A 26805-nucleotide genomic window follows, 5' to 3' on the forward strand; every position below is an offset into this window, starting at 1 on the left:
GTATCTTGGTTATGTTGTAGGTCAAGGCAAGCAAGCTCCTGTTCAGGCAAAAGTTCAAGCAATATCTGAGTTCCCTATTCCCACAGGTACGAGGACTGTTAGAAGATTTTTGGGAATGGTTGGATATTATCGAAAATTTTGTAAAAGTTTTGCTGATATTGCTCTTCCCCTAACTAATCTTCTGAAGAAGGGAGTAAAGTTTGTTTGGACAGATTCTTGTCAAGAAGCATTTGAGAAGCTGAAAGCCATTTTATGCTACCATCCTGTGCTCAAAACACCTGACTTTGAAAAGCCATTTTCATTAGCAGTAGATGCCAGTGATGAAGCTGCAGGAGCTGTGTTGTTGCAGAAGGGTGACCTTGATGATATTGACCATCCTGTAGCTTACTTTTCAAAGAAATTTAATGAGCATCAAAAGAATTATTCCACCATAGAGAAAGAATTACTGTCGCTTGTTTTAGCCTTGCAACATTTCAGTGTATATGTTTGCACCGCTCAGAAACCATTGACTGTGTATACAGATCATAACCCATTGGTGTTTCTGAGCCGAGTCAAAAACAAGAACAGAAGGCTGTTAAACTGGAGTTTAATTTTGCAAGAGTTTGATCTCATGATAACTCACATTAAAGGCAAAGATAATGTGATTGCTGATTGTCTTTCTCGATGTTAAATGGGAAACATGTATCTGTACTAATCTGATAGTCTGTAGTTGTGTAGCGTGATAATTATTAACATTACTAACTCTATGCGCGGTTAAAATTTTCTTGGGAAAATTTTTTTTTTAGGTGGGAGGTGTTATGGACTCAGTGAAAGTCCCTTTAAGATAGAGAGTGTGTGTGTATGTGTGTGTGGGGCGTGCTTACGTCAATAGAAGATAAAGGACGTAATGACGTTGTTGAAGAAGTCAGAAGAAGAAGAGAGAGAGAGAAGGGAGAGAGACACCAGCCTGCTTGTTTTCTCTATCGATGGATGAGAAACAATAACTGTGTTTGCCACTGAAATCCATGTATGGAAGTTGGAAGTAATCCGGTGGAGTTCACTTTGTTGCTGACCTGTAGAAGGAAACAGGTATTTGTATGTGGACGACCACGGTTCGGATGCTTTTCGGGGTGAGGAAGTCACTACCGAGTAAACACTGAAGTGTCGTTTGGGTTCCATCGTGGAACATTTGGATTTCGTATGTACTCTCTCTATGTTTTTCTACATCTACATCTTATCTTCAGACAACGGTGGTTGTTGAAGAAGCCCTTGCTCATGTTTCACCTTATGGCTTGCGGAACTGAACTTTAAGAACCATTCAGGAACTGGGAGTTTTGGACTTTGTCACACACACACACGAAGAGTTTAGTTTTGGGGTTAACGTTCGAGGTTTAACATTCTTGAATTCTAACATACTAACATTTTTTTTTACTTTTATTTTACGTATTACCATAAGTAGTGATTAATAAAATAGTTTTTAACACTGAATCATGCTCAGTGTGTTTCTTTTGTTGCTGGTTTGTGACATTCCCATGTCTGTGTGGGTTTCCTCTGGGTGCGCCCTGGTTTCCTCTGGGTGCGCCCTAGTTTCCTCCCACATTCCAAAGACGTACGGGTTAGGAAGTTGTGGGCGTGCTATGTTGGCACCGGAAGTGTGGCGACACTTGTGAGCTGCCCCCAGAACACTCAACGCAAAAGATGCATTTCACTGTGTGTTTCGATGTACATGTGACTAATAAATAAATATCTTATCTTATCAGTCCTTCAAGCTTTCCTGTAATTCCAGTACAAGCCACATTTGCAATTCCATCACACTTCTAATGAAGTGATGGAGTAGAAGCAGAAGCACCTTCCAAGACCAATTTCGGATGCATGTTGAGAAAAACAAACACAATCAAAATATACAAATGGACTAAATTTTGAACTTATCTTCTCCAAGGACTATGAATAATAAACAATTAATTAACAGCCCCAGTATTCATAAACATCTCAAACCCATTGTGTTAGGAGGTTTCTGGATCTGGGTTCATGATAGGGATTATCTGGCAAATTTACTTCCTGGCTATGAATACAGGTTGGCAGAAGAAAAAGACCTAGAAATCAAATGCTGTGGTGAATATTTTTATGTTATTGGTCCAGTTTGCTGCATGAAATCAATCATGAATTGCAACTAGTCAGTTATAATATGGCTCATCTCCATTTAAAGTTTCAATCGCACTTTTCCATGCACATCAGCCACACATGCCTGAAAAATGCAGAGCTTACAGTGATGATTGTCAACCATCCTGAATGTAAATTTATCTCCTATCCCATCAGATTCATTCATCTCTATGAAACCAATACACTGTATGGGCCATGCACAGGAGGGCAAGTCTATCCTTGGAGGGAAGTTTGCTGGTGCTTCATGGGATGATCTAAACTAGAATGGCAAGGATTGGGACTCTAAGCAGGAGCAAGTCATGGGATAAACCAGTAGTCTGCGAGAGCAAGTTTAGTAATCAGGATAGCCAGGGGCACAGTAAAGGGAGGGAAAGGAATACTCAGTTAAACTGCATTTATTTCAATGCACGAGGATTAACAGGTAAAGTAGATGAACTCTGAGTGTGGATTGGCTCTGGGGACTGGGATGTTATAGCCATACCAGAAACATGGCTGAGAGAAGGACAGGACTGGCAGCTCAATATTCCACGATACAGATGCTACAGGCGTGACAGAGGTACAGGTAAGCGAGGAGAGGGTGTTGCCTTTTTGATAAACAAGGATGTAACAGCAGTGCTTAGAGATGACATTCTTGGGGGATCATCCAGTGAGGCCATGTGGGTAAAGCTTAGGAACAAGAAGAGGAGTGTCACTCTCGTGGGGCTGTATTATGGACACCCCAGTAGTAAGCGGGAACTTGAGGAGCAGGTGTGTAGAGAAATTGCTCATAGTTGTAAGAATAACAGGGTTGTATGAGTGGGAGATTTTAATTTCCCCAGTATTGACAGAGTGTTAAGGGCCTGGATGGGGTGGAATTTGTGAATTGTGTCCAGGAATGTTTCCTGAGTCAATATATCAAGGGACAAACTCAGGATGGTGCAATACTGGACCTCCTCTTGGGGAACGAGGCAGGGCAGGTAACTGAGGTGGCAGTCAGGGAGCACTTTGGCTCTAGCGGCGATAATTCTATTAGTTTTAAAGTAGTGATGGAAAAGGAAAGGACAGATCCACAAGTTAGGGTCATAAACTGGAGCAGGGCTAATTTTGAGGGAATTAGGCGGGATCTAGCAGAGGATGATTGGGAGAGCCTATCTGAAGAGAAAGGAACGAATAGCAAGTGGGAGGCTTTTAAGAGTGAGATATAAAGAGTCCAGGGGCAGCATGTTCCTGTTAGGGTGAAGGGTAAACCTGGCAAGTTTAGGGAACCTTGGCTGACAAGAGATATTGAGACTCTGGTGAAGAAAAAGGAGGAAGCATACATTGGGTTTAGGAGGTCAGGGACGAGTGAATCCCTTGAAGACTATACAACGATTAAGAATATACTTAAGAGAGAAATCAGGAGGGCAAACAGAGGGTATGAGATGGATCTGGCAGGTAAGTTTAAGGAAAATCTCAAGAGATTCTGTAGATATATTCAGAGTAAAAGGGTGGCTAGGTAAAGAGTAGGTCCCCTTAGAGATCAGCAGGGCTGCCTATGTCTCGAGCCACAGGAGATGGGTGGGATTTTTAATGTATATTTCTCCTTGACGTTTACTGAGGAGAAATTCTTGGTTGCTCAAGAGATAAGGGAAACAAATGGAGATGTTTCGGAGAACATTCATATTACCAGGGAGGGGGTATTTGCAGCCTTACAGGGCATTAATGTGGATAAATTCCCAGGGCCTGACCAAGTACATCCTCGGACTTTCTGGGAGGCAAGAGAAGAAATTGCAGTGGACCTTGCAGAGATATTTGTTTCACCGTTAGCCACTGGTTAATTTCCCGAAGACTGGAAGGTGTCTAATGTTGTTCTGTTGTTTAAGAAGGGGAGCAACGACAAGACAGGGAGCTACAGGCCAGTCAGTCTGACATCAGTAGTGGGGAAGTTACTTGAGAGAATTCTGAGGGACAGGATCTACCAGCATTTGGAAAGACAGAGTCTGATTAGGAGGAGTCAACATGGCTTTGTGTGTGGGAAGTCGTGTTTGATGAATCTTTTAGAGTTCTTTGAAGAGGTAAACAAAAAGGTGGATGAGGGTAGGGCAATGGATGTCGTCTATTTGGATTTTAGCAAGGCCTTCGACAAGATCCCACATGGCAGGCTGGTCTGGAAGGTTAGGTCGCATGCAATCCAGGGAGAGCTAGTTACGTGAATTCAAAATTGGCTCGGAGGTAGGAAGCAGAGGGTGGTGGTTGAAGGTTGTTTCTCAGAATAGAGGCTGGTGACTAGTGGTGTGCTGCAGGGGTTGGTGTTGAGGCCCTTGTTATTCATTATTTATGTAAATGATTTGGATGTGAATGCAAAAGGCTTGATCAGCAAGTTTGCAGATGACACAAAATTAGGAGGTGTTGATAGTGAAGAAGGTTATCATAGATTACAGGGGGACCTTGATTAGTTCGGGAAGTGGGCTGAGAAATGGCAAATGGATTTCAATACAGATAAGTGTGACGTGATGCATTTTGGAAAGTCAAATCAGAGTAGAACTTATACTATGAATGGTAGGGTACCAGGGAGTGTAATGGAACAGAGGGACCTAGGAGTATAATTGCGTAGTTTGTTGAAAGTGGTGTCACAGGTAGCCAGGGTGGTGAAAAAGGTGATTAGCATGCTGTCAGGGCACTGAGTATAGGAGTTGGGACATTATGTTGCAACTGTATGTCATTGTCGAGGCCATACTTGGAGTACTGTGTACAGTTTTGGTCACCCTGTTATAGAAAAGACATGGTTGGACTAGAAAGAGTGCAAAAAATATTTACAAGAATATTGCCAGGACTGGAGGGCATGAGTTGTAGGGAGAGGTTGGCCAGGCTAGGTCTTCATTCCTTGGAATGTAGGAGAATGAGGGGCCATCTTATAGAAGTGTTTAAGATTATGAAGCGCATGGATACAATGGACAGTAACGGTCTTTATCCTAGGGTAGGGGAGTCCAAAACTAGGGGGCATAGATTTAGGGTGAGAGGAGAAAGATTTAGAAGGGACATGAGGGGCAACTTTTTCACGCAGAGGGTGGTGAGTATATGGAATGAGCTGCCAGAGGAAGTGGTTGGGGTGGGTACAATAGTATCATTTAAGAAGCACTTAGGTACATGGAGGAGAGTGGCTTGGAGGGATATGGGCCAAACACAGGAAATTGGGACTAGCTGGGTGGATAACATGGACTTGTTCGGCCGAATGGCCTGTATCCGTGCTGTATCTGTGCTGTACTGCTCCATGACTCCATAACAGCAGGAAGAAATCTTGCACCTAGGCCAATTATTGACATTATCAGTTAGCTGTAGGATTCAGTTGGAGGAGAGAAGTTTGGAGCAGCTGAGCTGCAGTGCAACACTTGAGTTTTTTTTTCTCTTTATTGAGGTTAAGACTTCTTTCATTAACTGGAACAGGAGGTGCAGAAAGGCAATGGCCAAAAAGATCTTGCCTGGAGACTTCTGGGAATAACACTCCTCACTCCATCTGCTTAAGGAGCATTGCATCCAGATATTCAAAGGCAGTGATGACAGGGTTCTGCCAACCTCTGCAGGCAGACCTCCAGTTACCTAGCTGTGTCTGGGCTTACCTGCCTGGAGAAATGAAGACCACTGTCACCCTGAACTTCTTAATCTCCAGATCATCCCAAGTGACAGCTGATATGTATCATTCCTCACAGTTTGGAGATTGCCACTCCACACAGATTCCTCTGCTCAAGGACAGAATGTATTTCCTTCTTCTTGAATGGAGAGCATCAGGTAACACTGACGTCTGAATTTGCCCAGATTGTGGACTTTCCAAAGGTTCAGGAAGTGACAGAACATAGGCTTGTGGCCCTACGGGCATCAAAAAGGCAATCATTCCCCTGAATGTACAGATGGTATGGTAACACTAGCCAAATAAGGGTCAACTTCATGTACCTGGGAAGCTCACATGCTCATCCATCTTGAAGCAATCAGTTGTGCTCATCACATTCTAACTCCGGGATCAGACAAATAGCTCTTATAACTCTGCAAGTGCTGGAGAGTCAAACTACAACCACAGCCAGAGGGTGAAGAATGACCATATGGAGAATGCATCAGGACCCTTAAGATGAGACTCCTCTGGTTGAACTGGTCAGCGAGCATCCTGCATGAATCTGCAGAGAGAGCCTTTCAATCCATTTGTTTGACACAATCTTGCTGTCCAGGAACTACAGCACAGCCTGTGCCCGCTACACAGCAGCAACAGCAGCAGCAAGAGGAAATGGAGGAGGAGGAAGTGGAAGAAGGGACAGCAAAGAGGAGAGAACCTCACTTGATATGCTGTCAGGTTGCACCTTATGAGGTGCAGATAGGAACTCCACTCCGCTAGACGAAGGCTCAAACAGAATGCAAAAGGACCTCCCCCCATTTGGACATGGAATGATAAGTGGCAGGTTATTAACACATTAATGCTTAGGAATCACTCTCTCAATCTACAAGAAGTCACGCTTTTGTTTTAAATGATACACTACTCCCTCATCAGCAACATCCTGGGGTCACTATTGCCTTGAAACTGACCTGAACCAGCCATTTAAGTTCAATGACTGCAGGAGCACATTAGACATTACATATATGCTGAACTCCTGAACCTCTGAAGAGTTTCTATTATTCACAAAGTCAAGTTTGTGAAAGAAATTCTGTCCAACTCCAAAGACAATGAAAAAGCTTTAACTTGTTCCAGACAAAGCAGCTAATTACATGCCACTCCTGTGAAGCACCCTGAGCTTTCACTGGAGTCCAGCAATGACAGACTTCCTGCAGTGTACAACCACGTGCCAGTGGATGAAAACAATTCATTTAAACATCCTCCCAACCAAAAGAAAAAGCCTTGACCTGAACCAGTGAGAAAGGTGAATCCAGCTATGACTTGGATATTGTAACACAGGCAGGGTGAACTCCAAGTCACCCAGCATCCTCAACTGAAAATATATTTCCTTTCCTTAAATGCTTGCCCATTCACAGTGTTAGAGTTGCTGGAGTTGCCATACCATGAGCACTGTGGTGGGACTGGAAAGCAGCTCTTCACAGTTCTCAACGGTGATAATAATAAACAAAGATTAATAAAAGCCTGTCAGCCATGAGTGAGAATGAATAAAGAAGTCAGGTTGCCATGTTAACACACTTCCCTTCCCTCTGATGTTTATCACCTCAGTGTCGCCTTCACCACAAATCATGAAAATCGGAATCAAGAAAGTCATCATGCCAAAAATATTAAAATAGCAAGTCAAAACCTAAACCATATAATTGTTGGCTAATCTCCCTTGTCCTCATTTCCTTCCCTACCAACTTAACATTGTCTCAGAAGCCGCAGCTAACATAGTGAATGGGCAGTTACTTGCACTCAAAGAAGTTGCGGATGAATCATGGGTGCTGTTGTGGGCCTTCACTGCCAGTCTTTAGGTCATACCTCCTCGTCGTGAGCTGCAGCAGTCTGGGCTGGCGGGCTGAGGCATGCTGGCATGAAGCTGGTCATCACCACCATCCTGGAAACGACTAGCTGAATACCTCCATGGCAATAACACATTTGCAAATTCATCCAACAATTCTAGCAAATCTCACAAGCTATATTTTGCAATTTTTTAAATAAATTTTGGATTTGTGGTGGAAATTTGAGACATAGATGTACCTAATTCATGTAGGTACATCTAATGTCTCAAATTTCCACCACAAAATGCGTTCTTTGCAACCCAGGGTTGTGCTATTGTATGAGTAGATCCTACTATATCAGTGTAAATTTATGCCAGTATTAAGGAGTATCACTGAACCCAAGCATGGAGCTGAAACAATGCCCCAATCTAAAATATTGGCATAGCAATGAATCCCAATGTGTTGAATCATTTCCAGTTCACTCTCAATACATAGAATTCCAGTGAATTTAACTAATTCATATTTTATGCACTTCCAGGCAAAAATATTAAACATAGTATTACCATTCAACTCTTGCTTTATGGTTATCACCTTGAAAGCTAACCAACTGCAATATTCTATATAAAATGCCAGAATATTCCAGTGATCCAATCTGGTTAGTATGAAATATAACTAATTAATCATTTTCTATTTTGTTTCAGCTCAATTGCTGTAGAATTAAATGGGTTGTGGAACAAAGATTTGCCAACTAACTATTTTACATATGAACTAGATAAAAATCTGATGAAGCATAATCTTGAATGAAGCAGATCTTTTCTTGGCAGACTAGTTATGCATTTGTCAGGATTCAATTGTACCAGAACAAAATTTGATTTTGGACATTGGCCAATAATATTTCTTCAATTATTGCTTCCAGTCTTATTAAAAAACCAATACTTATACATATACTTGGTTTTATTAAACATTGGTAATTAAGCAAAGCCTGGGTCACAAAGGTTATTTTCATATTATAAATTTAAAGGTAAAGCTTAAAACAGACAGGGTAAATCTTGCAAATCAGTCTAAAAGAGAGAAGCTAGAACAACATATTTTAAGTTTACCTATTTGGTTGAAGAATGGCCATATTTAGATGTCACAAACTGTCTCGAGAACTCTACATGAATGAGCATTTGGTATATGTAAAAACCACACCAGGACCTTAAAAGTTTGCAGTCATGAAGTCCTGCCCATTGGTGGGTCTTAAAAGTAAAAATATTTTCATTAATCATTTCAGTATCTTGTTGGAATCTCAGAAAAACAATTAGCCACAATGTGGTTGGCGCCCCCCTTACTAGAATGCTTTAAAATGAATAGGAAGAATTATGAACAATGAGTCACAAAGGATATGTGCCTAGAAATTGAAGTGCACCTTAGTGCACCATTTTGACTGTGGTCCTGCCACAGCAAACCTCATTGTGCCTAAGCAGCAATTGCTATGGAACAACGGTGAAAGGTTTTCCTTCTTGAGCTCCATTTAAAATATCTTGTCTGGAACAAAGATCTGATGAGGGCAATCAGGTCCTTAGAAATTTAATTTGGAGTTTCTGAATAGATTTCAGTTTTAAACTTCTGAGACCTTTCAATATTTTGCATCAATTGTAGTAATAATTTCTCTTGTGATATATATTTTTTGCATTACTAGTTTGGCAGAAAATAGTGACTATGGACCTTTGATCTACTTGGGAAAAGAAACAACTTACGTTGCATTTATTTTAGGTCACTTCATGCTGCAGCTGAAACCTTTTAAAATAACACAGAAAATCATGACAAAACAAATTATCTGAGACATAAAGCTTATTAAATCTTTGCATGATCCCATTAGCTTGTATGGAAAAGTAGTGACTTCACCAATATGTAAAATGATGGAATATTGGAAGAAATTTAAATAAACAAATATCCTCTTCACTGCCACTGAAAGGCATCAGTAATGATCCATGCTTTGAAGAATGTGGATACATGCCAGGAATTTCCCATCTGGTGAATTTCTGATGTTAATCAAATTATCAGATAGAAGTAGAAGTAAGGTAGAAGTAAGCATATTTCTCACTCGTCCTGGATGCCACTCCCTATTAATGTAACTCCTAGCAACTAGTTACAGTGTAGCATGACAGAGATAACAGAGCATCTTCTCCACTTTAGGAAGGTATGTGGAACCAGGAGATCTTAAAATAGGAAGGAAATCTGAAAGACAGAATTTCCCTCGCTTTCATAACATGGAGGTTTTATGCATTATTATAGAGCCAGCTGGCAAAGTTCGACTATGGGAAACACTGCACAGTAAATATTTAACAATATGTTATATAAAATAGCAGATGTATGGATATCTTTCAAGCTGTAACAAAGTTTCTAACAACCACACACCCTGAAGTAGCTTAACATCAATTGCCCTTATGCTACTTGACATCATCCGGTAACTTCAATTGCCCTTTTACAATCCTTCTGCCGTATTCTATGAATTTCCTTAGATCTACTCCTGCTCTTCACTTTGGCAGCATTTCTGGAAAAACTCCATGGATTCTGTAATATTAATTTGTGGAAAGAATAATAAGCGGCTTGCATTTAGGTATCGCCTATCGTGACTTCAGAATGTCCCAAAGCAGTTTGTGGTCATTGAAGCCCCTTTGAAGTATAGTCACAGTTGAAAAATGTAAATGCATGAGCCAATGCCACACAAGTAACAATGAACAAAATGACCAGATAATTTGCTTTTGTAATTTAATTTGAGGGGTAAATTTTGCTGAGAAGATTTTCTCTGCTCCTCTTCATTATCAACGATAGCTTGCTGTTCAAGGAATGGGCAATAAATGTCCACCTTACCAGTGATGCCAAAATTCTCATAAATGAATTCAAAATATAGAGTAAATTAACTTTACATTAAACAGAGAGGGTAATTGAGGCCTCAGTTTTGGTTCATGGATCATACCTTCAATATTGCAGAAATTCCCTTCCTCAGGACTGCACTGGAGAGTCAACCTAAATTTTAAACATGTTCCTGGGGCAGGACTTAAATCTACAACGTTCTGATTCCAGGACAATAGTGCTAATACTGAGCCTTTAGCAAGGCTATAATCAAGTGTCTGGTGCTGGCAAAATGTGATTCAGTTGTCATATTAATGATTCATGCCTGGAATTTAAATACCATCTTCCTGATATTTAATAATCTACGTATTCCTAAGTGAATCGTGGACATTGGCAGAATATAAATCATTGTGTTGGAGTTCCATGAATTATTCTTTTGAGTAAGAATTATGTTCCTTACACAATATGTTCATAAGCTAAACACATGTTATGCTTTTGGGGAGCAAAGATAACCATTGAATTCCTTTACGTATGTCAAACCTTCTCTATAAATTGTTTTACTCCTTTCACCTCCACCCTTGCAAGTATGAGAAACCCGCAAGAACATAATCAAACAAATAATTGACACTCTGCCAAAGGATACATTAGAGCAGATGACAGGAAGGTTGGTCATACTGATAAGTTTTAAAGTGGCTCTTTAAGGAAGAAAAATATGGAGAGACAGAAGGGTAGAAATTCAGTCAAGCTGAAAACCACGTGCTAAAATTTGTTTAAGTGCCATTCCCACAAGTACTGATTGCTGCTTTTATGGCTTTGCATCACACTGTTGGAATGGTCTTTAAGGGTGCCACAGCATTCAAACAATCTGCTAAGGTTGCTGATGCCCTACACTGTGGATAATGAATCAGCTGTTTTCTCTCAGGGTATCAGCAATTGTGCTCCTACCACAACACTTTGACGATGCCCTCAATGTTGCCCTTCAGCCCAGAGTGCTACCACTCATGGTGAGATAGTGTGATTGGAAGTCAGGCCACCTACGCCCAGAACTACTCATGACTGTCCTATGCACCCAGCAGTAACTCCCTCTCAACCTCAGTATATTTACAATACAGATTAACATTCAATAACACATCCAGAACAGCAAAACATTCTAGTTTGTTACCTATATTTATAATTACTTGGATACCACAAGACCCAGCTCCAGGTTTTTTTTAATGATAGAACATCGCATTGGATATCTGATTTTAATTGATGAAACAAATGTATTGTCTGAACAAAGAAAACAACCATATTATTGATCATAATAGAAATTTTATCATCCACATTCTCAAAGTGAAAATAACAAAAATAGTCAAACCCAAGTGTTAAATGAAATCTCTAAATGCCCCTACTACGTACACAACTCCCCTCTTCTTATCCCTTTCTGTATTTGTGTGATGTCAACTGTCTGTCTGTCTATGAACCTTCATTTTGTTTTATTCTTGAATAACTTTCTTTCTCTAAATCTGAGCTAATTGCCATAAGTCCCACTTGCATTAAAAAAAGCAGATTCCTAATTGAATCAATTATAAAGTCTGCACGTATATGTTGGGCACCTCTGAAGCTTGCTTCCAAGGAGACCACAACAACTTTTGCAATATGGGTAGCAAAGTAGCTTGAGGGTGTGCAGGTGGCTTTTTAAAGTCGTTATTTTTTTCTGTGCCGAATTTCAAATGGAAAGCAATCAGACCAAAACAAGAGAGAACTTTTGTTCTATGCTTGTCACAGATGCCATAAACCCTTCCATTTGCTCAGTAAAGCAATGGAAAACCTGAGTTGTTCTGATCGACCCTATGCACCTAACATCTGGATCTGGGGATCATAGAGTCCTGGAAACAGATTTTTGGCTTAGCTATCAGTGAGGAAGGAACCTAACCTTAATGGACTCAGGGAGTGAGAAAAGAGAGAGAGAGAAGTGCATCATTGATTACAGATGAACAAAATCTATGTAATTACATTAAATTAGAAGGGACTAGGTTCAATTCAGCATCTCTGAATTGTTTCAGTTTTCAGTTCTTTTAAATTCTACCATAACGTATTGAACTGATTGGTGGCTATGCAGCTGACTGTGACCATCTAGATCCAGTGTTGTGGATGAATATAAATTGCTCAGATAACTCAGCCATCTAGCCTAATCCCTGTTTGACCCCTGACATTTTTGGATGACCAGCAGTCTGAATTTCAATGGTAGAGCTTCCATGGCAATAGTCCGAAATTTCCTTAAATGATGAAACGTTGTATGGTCTCTCCCTATGAGAGTGAAAGCTGAAGTCCCTTCCTTCAGAAGTTGTACTGTGGTAAGGTCATCAATAAACATCGACGTGGAATTGGCTGCCATTCAATGTTGAAATGTATGTTCTCTAGGCTTTCAGTAGACACCCATGCAAAAGTAGACTTAGACAGGTTCCTTGACATTTCATGCAAACGTGGGCAAGGTTGACAATACCGGGTACATTGCTCAGGGCCTGTTCAACATCCTTCCAAGGGCTTCTCCATTATATCTCCCATCTGAGTCTTATACAGTCATAGACTACTACAGCACTGAAACAGCCCCTTCAACCCATCTAGTCCATGCCACCTGATCTTCTGCCTAATCCCATTTACCTGCACCCAGACCATATCCCTCCAAACCCCTCCTATCCATGTACCTATCCAAACTTCTCTTAAATGTTACAATTGAACCCACATCTACCACTTCTGCTGGCACACTCGCACCACCCTCTCAGTGAAGAAGTTTCCCCTCAGATTCCCCTTATATATTTCACCTTTCACCCTAAACCTATGTCCTCTAGTTCTAGTCTCACCCAACCTTAGGGGAACAAGCCTGCATGCATTCACCCTATCTATACCCCTCGTCATTTTGTATACCTCTGTGAGAACTCCCCTCATTCTCCTGCACTCCAGGGAATAAAGTCCTAACCTTTTCAACCTTTCCCTATAACTCAGGTCCTCAATTCCCAGCAACGTCCTTGTAATTTTTTTCTGCACTCTTTCAAGCTTATTGATATCTTTCCTGTAGGCTGTTGATCAGAACTGTACACAATACTCTAAATTCAACCTCACTAACGTCTTGTACAACTTCAACATAACATCCAAACTCCTGTACTCAGTGGTTTGATTTATGAAGGCCAAAGTGCCAAAAGCTTGCTTTACAACCCTAAAGATAAGAAATCTTTATTAGTCACATGTACATCGAAACACACAGTGAAATACATCTTTTGCGTAGAGTGTTCTGGGGGCAACCCGCAAGTGTCGCCACGCTTCCGGCGCCAACATAGCATACCCACAACTTCCTAACCCATATGTCTTTGGAATGTGGGAGGAAACCAGAGCACCCAGAGGAAACCCATGCAGTCATGGGGAGAACGTACAAACTCCTTACAGACAGTGGCCGGAATCGAACCCGGGTCACTGGCGCTGTAATAGCGTTACACTAACCGCTACACCACTGTGCCTGCCTACTCTGTGATGCCACTTTCAAGGAATTATGGATCTGTATTCCCAGGTCCCTTTGTTCTACCGCACACCTCAGTGCCCTACCATTCACTAAGTAAGTATTGCCCTGGTTTGTCCTCCCAAAGTGCAACACCTCACGCTTGTCTGCATTAAATTCCATCTGCCGTTTTTCAGACCATTTACCTAGCTGGTCAAGATCACATTGCAAGTTTTGATAGCCTTCCTCGCTGTCCACTACACGCTCAATCTTGGTGTCATTATAGAGCAGAGGTATGCAACCTCTCCCTCTAGGACATTGGCACACTAACAGCCCTTTCCGCTTGGCTTAGCTGCTGGCTACTACTGTCTGGCGACTCACCTCATATAGATCTTACTCCTAAACTACTCTCCACTATATTTGGAGCAGCAAAATTTGGGCAGGTGGATGAAAATACAATGATACATTTTGCTCCTCCTTGACAGCCACAGTTCACCAGGGCCCAGCTAAATAGGACATCCCATATATGCAAAATGAGAAAGGTACAAGGATATGATCATGTGAAGGGAGGGACGGAATTGATATAAGGCAGAAGAGTCTGTGGAATGACAAATGGTACGATGTGAGAAGGCAGAGTATACCAGTAATTTCCAATCTACTAGACACAAAAGCCTGAAAGCGCATATCACCAGGCTCAAGGGCAGCTTCTATCCCGCTGTTATAAGACAATTGAACGGACCCTTGTACAATAAGATGGACTCTTGGCCTCACAATCTGCCGTGGTGTGGCCCTTGCACCTTATTGTCTGCCTGCACTGCCCTTTCTCTGTAACTGTATCTTCTGCATTCTGTTACTGCTATTCCCTTGTACTACCTCAATGTACTGATATGATGAAATGTTCAGTATGGACGGCATGCAAAACAAAGTTTTTCACTGTATCTCGGTACATGTGACAATAATAAACCAATTTATCAATTTACCACTAGTTCTGTAGAAGCTAAGCCCATGGCTGCCAGCACTCTCTCCTCTAATTATCTGAGAGTCAAGGCATGAGAGGAAGCCAATTTAACTTGTTCTTGAAGCTGCTGTTTGCCAAAAACATTTTCTTGCAAGAGAAAATTAAGAATGTTTTGTTCGTGTGTTTGTGAAAGAGCTGCCATGATTGAATAGCAGTAGGTCTGTGTAAGATGTGAGGGATGTGTGCGAGTGTTGTGCGGGTGCAAGATTGTAGTCTCCAGCACCACCAAATGGGAAATGCAACAATCTACACCTGACTTCACCACACTAGTCAAGTTTCCAAACCTCTTGCGGTACCAGGACCAAGTTTTTTAGCCCATCAGTCTGGCCACATCTTTCCATTGATGCTTCACCTATACACAAGGCAGAGGTGGGGTTTGGGGCACTTCTTTTGCCAAAATTTCAAGAACAGTTTCCACAATCCTCTCCTACCCTGTTTGTGTCCATACAGTTCCTCTGCCCCACAAGTTCTCCTACCAACTGTGACACAGAAATAGGCTATTCAGCCCATCGGGTTCATGTCACCTCCCAAAAGAGCAATCCCTTCAATGCAATTCCACCTCTCCCTGTATCCCTGCAACGTATTCCCTCTTTTGAACAATTTCATTAAATCTACCTTAACATTCTTTGAACTAAGGTGAATAATCATCTAATATCTAATCTCTCCACATGAGTGAAGTCTCGCAATCCTGTACAATTTCATCTTCTCTGCAAACCCTGGTTACAAACTCAACTAGATGTCTAATGCAAGTTAGAATATTCCTGATCCATACAATTATATGCCTAAGGCATGAAATAAAAACTATTTACTATTTGTCCAGGGATCATATGGGTGAGTGTTTTTATGTATTTTGTTGTTGAACTTGAGGGTTGTAGCCAAAATCAATCATTGGACAATAAAAAATTATGTTTAAGGTCACACTAGAGTGGTGACCTGATAACAGAAAAGCCCATGTAAAGCTATGCCAAGCAAGTTACCTGCTTTTTAAGATGACACAAAGCCCATATGTCAGGCTACCCATATTTCACAAGAACATTGTGCATCTTACACTGGACTTGGAGTAAATCAATGGGCACTATTCAGATCACTCTCAGAGTACAGCAATAGGATATCACAACCACAATGCCTTTGAAGGGAAAATTGTACACGATATTTCACAAATAGATGGATGCAAAGTAAATACGAGAAAGAAAAAGCAAGAAAGTCAATGGCATGGTTTTTCCAGCATTATGCAATAAGACGTCAATATATTTTCTGAAGCAAGATGCTGAAATGACCATGAGTTTAGAGATAACACAGTCAGAAGCCCCGTGAATTTTAGAGGAATACAGGAGACAGAGATCCACCAATAGTAAAATTAGAGTGGGAGCTGGAGGCCCCATAGTTTGATGGACTTTGGTGAGTTTATTTTAATTTTAAAAAATTGTTCAGTTTTACAGTTAAATTCTCTTAATCTGGTAGTTTTAATTGCAATGACATAAAGTGATAAGCAAGCAGCTTTTAAGTCTCCCTGGTAATTGGATAACTAGATAAAACTACTGAATTTAAGTCAGTGACATAAAGATACTGATACCTGAGAAATCAGTGAGCCTAGCTGGAAGCACAGTGTGTTTTTAGCACAACATCTTGAGAGAGCAGTTGTGACTTTGAATGAGCAACATGGAGGTTGGATGTCTGGATGTAACAGATCTTTATTCAGCACAAGCAGATGCACAGGAGTGGCAAGTGAGGAGAATCTGTGTTTGAGTTTTTATAGCCTTTAGGTACAAAGATTACAGTATGTGATCAGATACAATTTCAATAGTTACTGTGCATAGTATAGTTCAATATTTGGGTGTGAACAAATAGTTCCATAAAGTTATATATTTACAAAGGGAGCACATCTTAAATGATAAAATCAGCGAACACCTTTATTGAGACAAGAGAGTTCATATCAATATTCTAAAAGCTTCTGAGGATAAATCCCAGACATACAAAATTTCCTTCTTTTCTTACAGAATTGTGGGGGTTGGCTCTCTGGGTACACAGACACACCCTGAGTATTGATGGACAGAACAAATATAACCTTGACAACTTGATGCGCAAAATGGCAAAACAGCAAGTCTGGAATCTTCCTTAATCTTTGTCACACTGGTGCAAAGTATCTTAGCTCAAGATACCTTGGTTCAAAGTAGTCCAGTCTAGATAGCTCTATTGTCTGTACATGTGGCTAGTGCATACCAGAATATCTCATGGTCATGTCAGTTTCCAAAATATATCTTTCAAGCAGCCTCCCACTGTGAGTTGCTAGTCTGCTCTCTTCACAGATGCAGTGTTTATTTACACAGCTGTCCTTACTGCTTGTAGGTTGCATTTGAAAGAATTTGTGGGCTGTTTTTGGTTTGTATTAATGGCTACTACACTACTCCTATTGATTATGGCTGCTACTCCCTAACACAGCATCCAATAATTGTTGACTTGGGTGAGTGAGGAACTTTGGTGAAGTAAGTGTGATGGTGAGAGAATTAAGTAAATTGATTGAATAAATGCTTAAGATGAGTATAACAAGGCAGGTGATGTGTTACAGCTGGTGTATATGGGAATTGATGTGACGGATGAATTATTAGAATCTTTGGAAAGCACATCTGCAGCTCAGGGAACTTTGGCTCAAAATTGATGAGGAATCCAAGATTCATGTGTTATGATGCACTGGAGTGGGGAGTGGGGCCCTTGCATTCTGGTAGATTGGTGAAGCAACTTGCTTACTTTGTGGCAGGAGGCAGTCACATCTTTTAGATGAAGTCTAATAGAATTGGTCAGCAAAGAGTGGCAGAAGGGTGTGACTGAATGAGGCAGGGGATCCAGAATATACTTTTGCAGGGAGTCTCATTCTTCACCCCCTTGCTCCTGTCCAACAGACATGAGGTTTTTGCAGCCTCCGTGAATGAGAGTAAAACTGCTGAGCAGATAAGCAAGCCCACTGTAGCACCATTTGAAGAGAGAATAGATAATGTTCTCTGCAGATACAGGTATAAGTCCCAGAGGCTGCATTACCTGCCTGGTGCCAGCATGAAGGACATCTCCTCAGAACTGGAAAGGAATTTGGAGTGGGAGAGGAAAGATCCTGTTGTTGTGGAATCAATGACATAGACAAGGAAGAAGGTTCCACTCAGGAATATGAGCAACAAAGGTCTAAAGTAAAAAACAGAACTACAAAGGGGAATTGCAGCCATAGCAACATACAAATTTGCATAGAAATAAATAAGACCAGAGAATTGAATGCGTGGCTCAACATTATTGTGACTGGATTTCAGTTCACGGGTCATTGGCACCAGTACTAGGGAAAATGAGCTGTTCCGTTGGGTTGGGCTTCACTTGAATCAGGATAGGACCAGTTTCTGAGTGACTCACATAATTAAGGCTGTAGGCATTAAACTAAATAGTAGTGATTTTGACAGTTAAAAAGTCAGAGCAGAGCAATAGTACAGACTAGCAAAATGGGTAATGTTAACAGGAGTCTGTCAGGAAGGAAAGCGCATTCAAACATAAGAGTATGCCTCCAGTTAGAGTCATAGCAAGGAAAAAGTCAAGACAAAACAAAAATCTTTTTTTGATTGCGCACAGCACTCATAACACGATTAGTGAATTAATGGCATAATTAGAAATAAATTGGTACAATGAATTTCCTTCTTCTGTGTTACAAAGAAACATGGAAAAAAATAGAACCTATTAGTTATTACAGTGATCAATGGTTGCAGAGTGACCTATGCTGGGAATTAAATAAACCAGTGTTACAGACTCAGTGAAAGTCCCTTTAAGATAGAGTGTGTGTGTGTGTATGTGTGTGTGGGGCGTGCTTACGTCAATAGAAGATAAAGGACGTAATGACGTTGTTGAAGAGGTCAGAAGAAGAAGAAGAAGAAGAAGAAGAAGAAGAAGGAGAGAGAGAGAGAAGGGAGAGAGACACCAGCCTGCTTGTTTTCTCTATCGATGGATGAGAAACAATAACTGTGTTTGCCATAGAAATCCATGTATGGAAGTTGGAAGTAATCCAGTGGAGTTCACTATGTTGCTGACCTGTAGAAGGAAACAGGTATTTATGTGTGGACGACCACGGTTCGGATGCTTTTCGGGGTGAGGAAGTCACTACCGAGTAAACACTGAAGTGTCGTTTGGGTTCCATCGTGGAACATTTGGATTTCGTATTTACTCTCTCTATGTTTCTCTACGTCTACGTCTTATCTTCAGACAATGGTGGTTGTTGAAGAAGCCCTTGCTCATGTTTCACCTTATGGCTTGCGGAACTGAACTTTAAGAACCATTCCGGAACTGGGAGTTTTGGACTTTGTCACACACACACACGACGAGTTTAGTTTTGGGGTTAACGTTCGAGGTTTAACATTTTTGAATTCTAACATACTAACATTTTTACTTTTATTTTACGTATTATCATAAGTAGTGATTAATAAAATAGTTTTTAACACTGAATCATGCTCAGTGTGTTTCTTTTGTTGCTGGTTCGTGACACCAGAAACATCAAAGTGCTGAAAAAAGTTGTCTATAGGCCCCAGACAGATGTGGTAATACAGGGCATAGAGAAAAATCAGGAAACTAGAGGTGCAGGTAACCAATGTAATATAATTATGGGGTACCTTAATTTACATTTAATCTGGGCAAGCCAGAACAGCAGTAATATGATGAAGGGTGTATTCATGTAATAAAAATAATAACGATGGATTTCTAGATCAGTGTATTGAGAAAACAGTGAGAGAACAGGTTATTTTAGATCAAGTATTGTGCAATGACTAAACATTAATTGTCCTTCATGCTGGCACCAGGCAGCCAAGGTACTTTTCGGCACCAGTAATAAAGTTTTATATAAAAACTGTAAGTCATTTGGTTCAGTCTGAAGCTAGATTGAAACAAACTAGGGAGCCATGAATTGGTTATGTTGTATTGGAAAACTACACTAAAAGGCATAATAATAAATAAGCAATGGCTAATACATAGATTCCATCTGATAAGGCAAAAAAAATGCAATGGGAAAAATGGTTTAGCCATGGCGATCAGGAGAGGTTGATAGAATTAAACCAAAGGAAAAGGCTTTTAATTTACAAGAAAAGTATGTAAGCCTGAGGAGTTGGAAAATTTCAGAAGTCAGCAAAGGAGAACCAAGCACAGATAAGGAAAAAGAAAGTAGCATATGAGTATTCTGGGAAGAAACATAAAAGCAATCTTTTATAGATATGTAAAAAAGAAAAGATGAACTAAAGTTAACGTGGATACTAGCAAACTGAGGCAGGAGATATTTGATTTGGGAACAAAGAAATGGGAGAGAAATTAAACAAATATCATGTGTCTTTCCTCATGGAAGCAGACACAGAAAACCTCCCAGAAACAGTTGAGAATTATTAGGTAGACACTGAAAGGCAGTAAATCTTAAGGACCAAATGATCTACATTCCAAGATTTTGAAGGAGGTGGCTTTGAAAATAATAGATGCATTAATTGTCATCTTCCAAAATTCTGAAGACCCTAGAATGGTTCCCACAAACTAGAAGGTAGCAAATGTAATCCCACTAATTAAGAGACGAGAGAGAAAGAAAATAAGGCCTGACATGAATGCTAGGGAAAGTGCTGGAATCTATTATAGCAGTGCAGATTTGGTTATCAGACAGCAAACAGAGTAGGAGGAAAGGAATCATTTTCGTGCTGGGAGGCTGTGACCAGAGGGTGCCACAGGGATGCAGCTGAGATCCCACTGTTCCCAATCTATTATCAATGATTTGCATGGGGAGAATCAAACATAATAGATACATGTTTGCTGATGATATTAGAGGCAGGTGGCAATGAGGGTTGTAAGGAGGGTGCAGAATGCATTTGAGGACATGGCGGACGTAGTACATTGTGGAAAAATGCGAGATTGTCCACTTTGATAGAATAAAAATAAAAACACTAATTTTGTTTTTTAAATACTGAGAGATTAAAAGGTTTTGCTTTTCAGAGAGACCTGGTTGTCCTTGTATATGAATCACTGAAAGTTAACAAACCGGTATGGCAAGCAATTAAGAAGACAAACAGTACATTGGTCTTTATTGCAAGAGGATTTGAGTACAAACATAATAAAAAAAAACAGAAAATGCTGGAAACACTCAGCAGCTCAGACCTGTCCTTGACCTGAAACATTACATTTGTTTCTCATTCTACAGGCGTTGCCTGACCTGATAAGTGTTTCTGGCATTTTCTGTTTTTATTTCGGATTTCTAGCATCTGCAATTTTTTTTATTTTCATTTTCTCAAGTACAAGATGTCTTGTTTCAATTATATCAGATTCTGATGAGACTGCATCAGAATATTGTGTAAAGATCTGGTATGCCTTCCTGAGGAAGGATATAGTTGCAACTGAGGGAGTGCAGAGAAGGTTCACCAGGTTGATTCCTGGGATGGTAATCAAGAAGAGATTAAGCAGACTGGGTCTGTACTATCTAGAGTTTGGAAGAATGAGAGATGATCTCATTGAAATGTACAAAGTTCTTATGGGGCTTGACAGGATGGTTGCAGAGTTGATGTTTCCTCTAGCTAAGGTATCTAGAACTGGAGGTCACAGTCTCAAAATAAGGGTCAGCCATTCCGGACTGAGATGAGAAGAGACTCCTTCACCCAGAAGGTAGTGAATTATAGGACTTCTCTACCCAAGACGGCTGTAGAGGTTGAATTGCTGAGTATATTAAAGGCAGAGGTGGATAGATTTTTAGATATTCAGGATGTCAAGAGACATTGGGTTAATGTAGAAATATGGTACTGAGTTGAAAAAAAAGTCATCCGCCACCTTAAGAATGGCCAAGCAGCCAAATTTCTGAGCATGAGCTTCCTAGCATTTTTGGTGTGATTTTTGCATCAGGAGTCCATGAGGTGAAATATTCACCATCCTGTGCATCTTTTGAAGTGTTTTAGGGTGGTGGCAGAAATCTTGAAGGAGAATTTCCCAGGAGAAACCACTATTGGTTACTCAAAGGACAACAAGGTTTTCGTTGTTGTACTGGGATGCTCGCCTAGTACATCAACCAGATACTTTGCATCCTTCTGGCTCCCCTCATCCCAGGTCCCAAGACCTGAACATCCCAATCTTCTCCCAGTACCAGCTCCTTTCCACCCCAAAATGCCAACCCTACCCCCACCTTCCCCACTGTTCAAAATGTCTCCTGATTTCCTGTCCACCCTCACCCCATTCACGGGACCGAATATTGGGTGGGGCACATTTTCAATGCCCTCCTGATGTACCCATCTGGTCCTCCCATTAGGATAACTTGAATATTAATTCATTCGATGGGTGACCAAAGAAGTAGATGTAGAAAGCACCTTGAAGGAGGAGAGGAAGGAGAAACTGAGGAAGAGGGCTTCCAGATAATGGCCAAGCTGGCTCAACGGTTCATGCCACGAGGGAGGTCCAGTCGACAGTCATTTGACGTACTGGTTTAGTGTACTTTCAGGAGTATATTACAGCAAATTCCAATTGCAGTCATATTTAAGATTTCTATTTCTTTAGCAACTATCTCAAGTTCAGATCGTCTCAAAGGACTTTGCAGCCAGCAATCTGTTTTTGAAATGCAGTCAACAGTTGTAAAGTAGGAAATGCACACTACAAACAGACAGATGTGGATGCATGTGTACAGTATTTCACGTTTTACCATGGCTATACAAAGGTGATCTTTGGTGTCCACCTGAGAAGTCAGATGTATCATTGATCTCATTTAGCTTTTCATTTGAATGATGATGTTTCTACTGGTGAAGTACTATCCTGCCACAGTACTGAAATTTCAGTTTAAATCTTCATGCACTAATCTCTAGAATGACTTGTTTAGTCAAGTTTATATTTCAGTGGGAATATGGACAAAATCAGAAACTGCACTTGACATGACTACATTGAGAAAATTACAGTCTGAGCAGTTAAGTGGCAAATGAACTGTGACATAGATGTGAGGTGATCCACTTAGGCAATTTTGTAAAAATGAATAGAGTTGCAGAGGAGAGGGATATGGGGATATAAGTGAACAAATCATTAAAAGCAGCATTGCAAAGCCATTACAAATCAAACAAAGCCTTGGGATTTATTTCTTGAGGTATATAATTCAAAAATTGTTCTGTTTAACTTGTACATGATCTTGGTAAGGCTACAGTTAGAGTACTGTTCATAGTTCTGGTCCCCATAAGCAAATGGAAGCACTAGAGAAAGTGCAAAACAGATTAATGAGGATGGTGCTGGAACAGAAAAATTAGAGTTGTCAGGAAGAATTGAACAAGTGGTGGCTTTTGTCTTTATTCATGGTGATTAAACATGTGGCTCAGGAAATAGCTAAGATGTTTCCCAAAGGAAATTAGACAAATACATAGAAGAAGAGAGAATAGAAATATATTTTGAAGGTATGAAATTAGTTAATTGGAATAGAGGGAGGCTAGCATTGGGCACTGACATCAACACAAACTATTTCAGCCAAATGGCCTGTTTTGTGCTGCATCCTCAATATGATAATAAGCAAATAAAAATGTTGTCAACTACAGCAAATTAACTGTCATCTAATGAAAGGAGTCAGAATTCTTAGCATGCGTTGTTTTTTTCTGCCCCTTAATTTTTGGTCATTACCTTAGAAATGTTATTTCCAGTTTTCTAAACATTAAGCTTTTTGCCAATCGTAAGCTGACCAGCCCGCCTTATGCTTCCAGCATTGTCTGCTACTACTTCATCTTTTGTTTTCCTTTCTTTTTATCATCACTGTGGAATTGAGAACTGTTTCAGAATTCCCTGTCTTCCTGATTTAAAATATTCATTGCTAGGCACTAGCAAATTTTTATTTTTATATCATTGATGATTCAGTACAGTATTGATATAATTAGTATTTGTAGACAGAAACTGATGACACCACTCAGACAGTAGAAACATAGCCAGGTGACACAGTAACCTCCGCTCCCCCTCTCGCCGTGATAATCATATGGATAGCATCGTGTATGTCCTTTTGTTCAGCAGGTTTCCACATCACCACAGGCCACGGTTTGAGCACCTGCTGAAGAGGTAATTTCGAAACATGGAACAGAAAATGCAGGAAACACTCAGTAGATCAGGCAACAATCATGGACAGAGAAACACAGTTAACGTTCAGGTTGAAAACCCTTTGTCAGAACTGGGAAGGTGGGACAGTAGGCTTGGCGAGTCACCTGGCTAATAATGTACACAATAAATTGTCTTTGTAATAGGGTTGATATTACTCATTCTGAAAGTCATATTAAGTTGAAACTGGGCACCATCACATCAACTGATGCAATCTTTAACTTGTTTTATTACAGCAGGTAGGTTTTGTAGAAAAGCTGAGGCCAGATCCCACTGTTGGAATTTTGTTGCTCTGTCCTTGGTGTATTTAGAGCTGAGGTTCTTAGACCAGCACAACTCTGAATTCTGAGGTTAGTTTGTCCTTATTCTGTGCATTGTATTAACATTTTCTTTAAATTTGCAGTTTATGACTTTCAAACAACTTCCCCTGGGATTTTCAGTGACTCGGTGCGGAATTGCCCTGAAGACAATGGTTTCCTCCAAATTAATGCAATTGATCGCTGCCCTAGTCAGCTGTCTTCCATTTACACGGAGGGTTAAAAACAGGAGCAAAAAGAGTTACAACGAGACCATCTCTCACAATTTTTTCTCTTCCATTTTAAACAAATTCTTAAACCGTTTGATACTCAATGAGGTTATTCTGGTGAATTCAGACCCTACATCCCTACCTCTCAGAGAGAGAAAGCGTGCTATTCACATAAACCAGCGGCTGAGAGGAGAAAAGTGGAACCCAAATGCTATGGAAGTACTTCATAGAAGTGAAATAGCCAAGGAATCAAACTACTGCTAATTCACCTATTGCCATATTACAAACTACTTCTACAAAAGAAAAGGGAATTCACAATGTATATGAAGGGTCGTATGTTGTTTTATATGGCGTGTTCTTGCTTTTTAACTAATCTATGTTTCTTTCCTTAAACACAAAATAGAGCAAAAAAAATGTGTTTTCATCAATATGGCTATCGAACAGAAATTGTGCTTCCACACTAAGGACTCTGCACATGGCACAGTGCCTCAGTCACCCATTTCTTTTCATAGTGGGTGCTGGTACATGGGTGAAAGCTCCAACTAATGGCGATACAAACAAAATCTTAGTTTTTTTAACAAAATATTGGAGCATACTACTGAAACAGGTATCATTGCTTGTGAAGAGAAGATTCCAGAACAGATAAGTTTTGTGTTTTTTAAGGAGGTTATTTTTGTTTTGCTTTTATATTATCTCCTATTTACATATGTATTACTAAGTTCACACTATTTTTATACATATTTTCTAAAATATCTATTTTTTATTTCTTCGCTTTTCAAATCATTAGTATGTAAATTTATATTTTTCTGGCAAGGTTAATTTTCCAAGTCTCATTCACAAAGTTTAAAAGATCAAAGCGTTTTTTTCTTACCGAAGTTTGGCATTAAATGATCAAGATTTCAGCAAAGGTTAAACTCCTCATTCGCTAAATTCAAAGTTTTGTTGCAAAATGCTTTTACAAGTTTGTTTCATTAAGAACAGAAGAAGAAAATAAAAAAAATAACATCCCAATTCTTGCAATGTGTGAGTTATGTGCCAGCATTCTACTGTACGGAAATTGTGACATGAGTAAAACATGATATCCTTATTGATCCAGTATACGTGTATTAATCAACACTCACCTGCACAACATTGTCCCTATGTTAGACTGCATCTTGCTGGAAGATAAACAACATCAACATTGTCCCTATGTTAGACTGCATCTTGCTGGAAGATAAACAACATTTAAACAATGCATACTATTATTAATGCACAATTCAGCCAGCAGGTTGAGCAGATTAAGAAAGACACTGTAACTGGTGAATCCCAGAACATTGCTAGTCAATCGATGCTGCTCTCCTAACCTTTTTATTCTCAACTTCTCTGCCTAGGAAAGTTGGGCAAACTGCCCATCCCATTCATGTGCAAAGGAATTGTTGTTATAATTTTTTTAGACATTAAAAGGGATTTTTGTTTTTACCTTTTCTTTCCCAATCTAATCTACCTAACTTTTTCTTTGCTTTTCTTTCTGAATTTTATTTGATTCTAATTATCCTTCCTCCTTCACTTATCTTTCTTTCTCAATCTTAAAGTTCTTTGCCTCAGATAGATAGGTGATCCCATTATCCACAAAGGACACAGTTTTCCCAGATGCCTTCTCCACCCATTATCAGCTTTCAATTCTAGCAAGTTAAAATGCAAAACCTTTTCAAATAGGTATAGAAAACAGTGCAAAACAACTGCTATAAGATGTTCTATTCCAGCAAGATATAGCTCATTGTCTATGACATGGTGGAAAAAATTGCAATTGTTTATTTTCAAATTCAATTCCATTGATTACCCCTTTTTCAAAAACAACAATAAAAAGGTATAAGAAATCATCATGCATTTTACCTGTTGTTAATCTAGAAATGGAGAAGGATTGTCTAAAGGAATGAGATAACTCCAGTTTATTCATGAACCACATTTTCCTTTGCTCCATCCCTTAAACTTATCCTGCATTCAAAATAGTACTATAATGCCAAGCTTTTCAACATCCCGAATCAGTACATCACCACAACTGGAAAAGCGGAACAATATTGAGTGCACCTTGTCAGTAGTTACTCATATAAAAATAAAACCATTCTTGTCTACCTTTACCTGTATGTAATGGGTGGCAGTATTCTTCTCAAATCCTGTAACCACTTAGCAAAGTCTCTGTTGTCCCTAATCACTATGTTTGTTCAAGACTGTCTTGGAAAAATCTTATTTGTACTTTAATGAAATTAGAAGAATGTATTCTTAGAATACACTATCCCACTTGTAATTCGACAAAATTATCACATTAGGGCAAGATTTACCCCAAACTGTTACCAACTAACTAAGCATGAACCATAA

At 39.9% G+C, this 26805-nt stretch overlaps 1 protein-coding gene across 1 annotated transcript in view; it reads left to right on the plus strand.

Moving 5' to 3' along the window:
• Window positions 1-26297, plus strand: part of glis3 (GLIS family zinc finger 3) — a 388168-nt gene extending 361871 nt beyond the window's left edge. The window contains exon 11 of the mRNA XM_052020524.1: window positions 24328-26297. Coding sequence (XP_051876484.1) covers window positions 24328-24464 — 137 coding nt within the window. The 3' untranslated portion in view covers window positions 24465-26297. The remainder of the gene's footprint in view (window positions 1-24327) is intronic.
• Window positions 26298-26805: the final 508 nt, after the last annotated feature.

The sequence above is a fragment of the Pristis pectinata genome, chromosome 7, assembly GCF_009764475.1.
Source record: "Pristis pectinata isolate sPriPec2 chromosome 7, sPriPec2.1.pri, whole genome shotgun sequence".
Taxonomy (NCBI): domain Eukaryota; kingdom Metazoa; phylum Chordata; class Chondrichthyes; order Rhinopristiformes; family Pristidae; genus Pristis; species Pristis pectinata.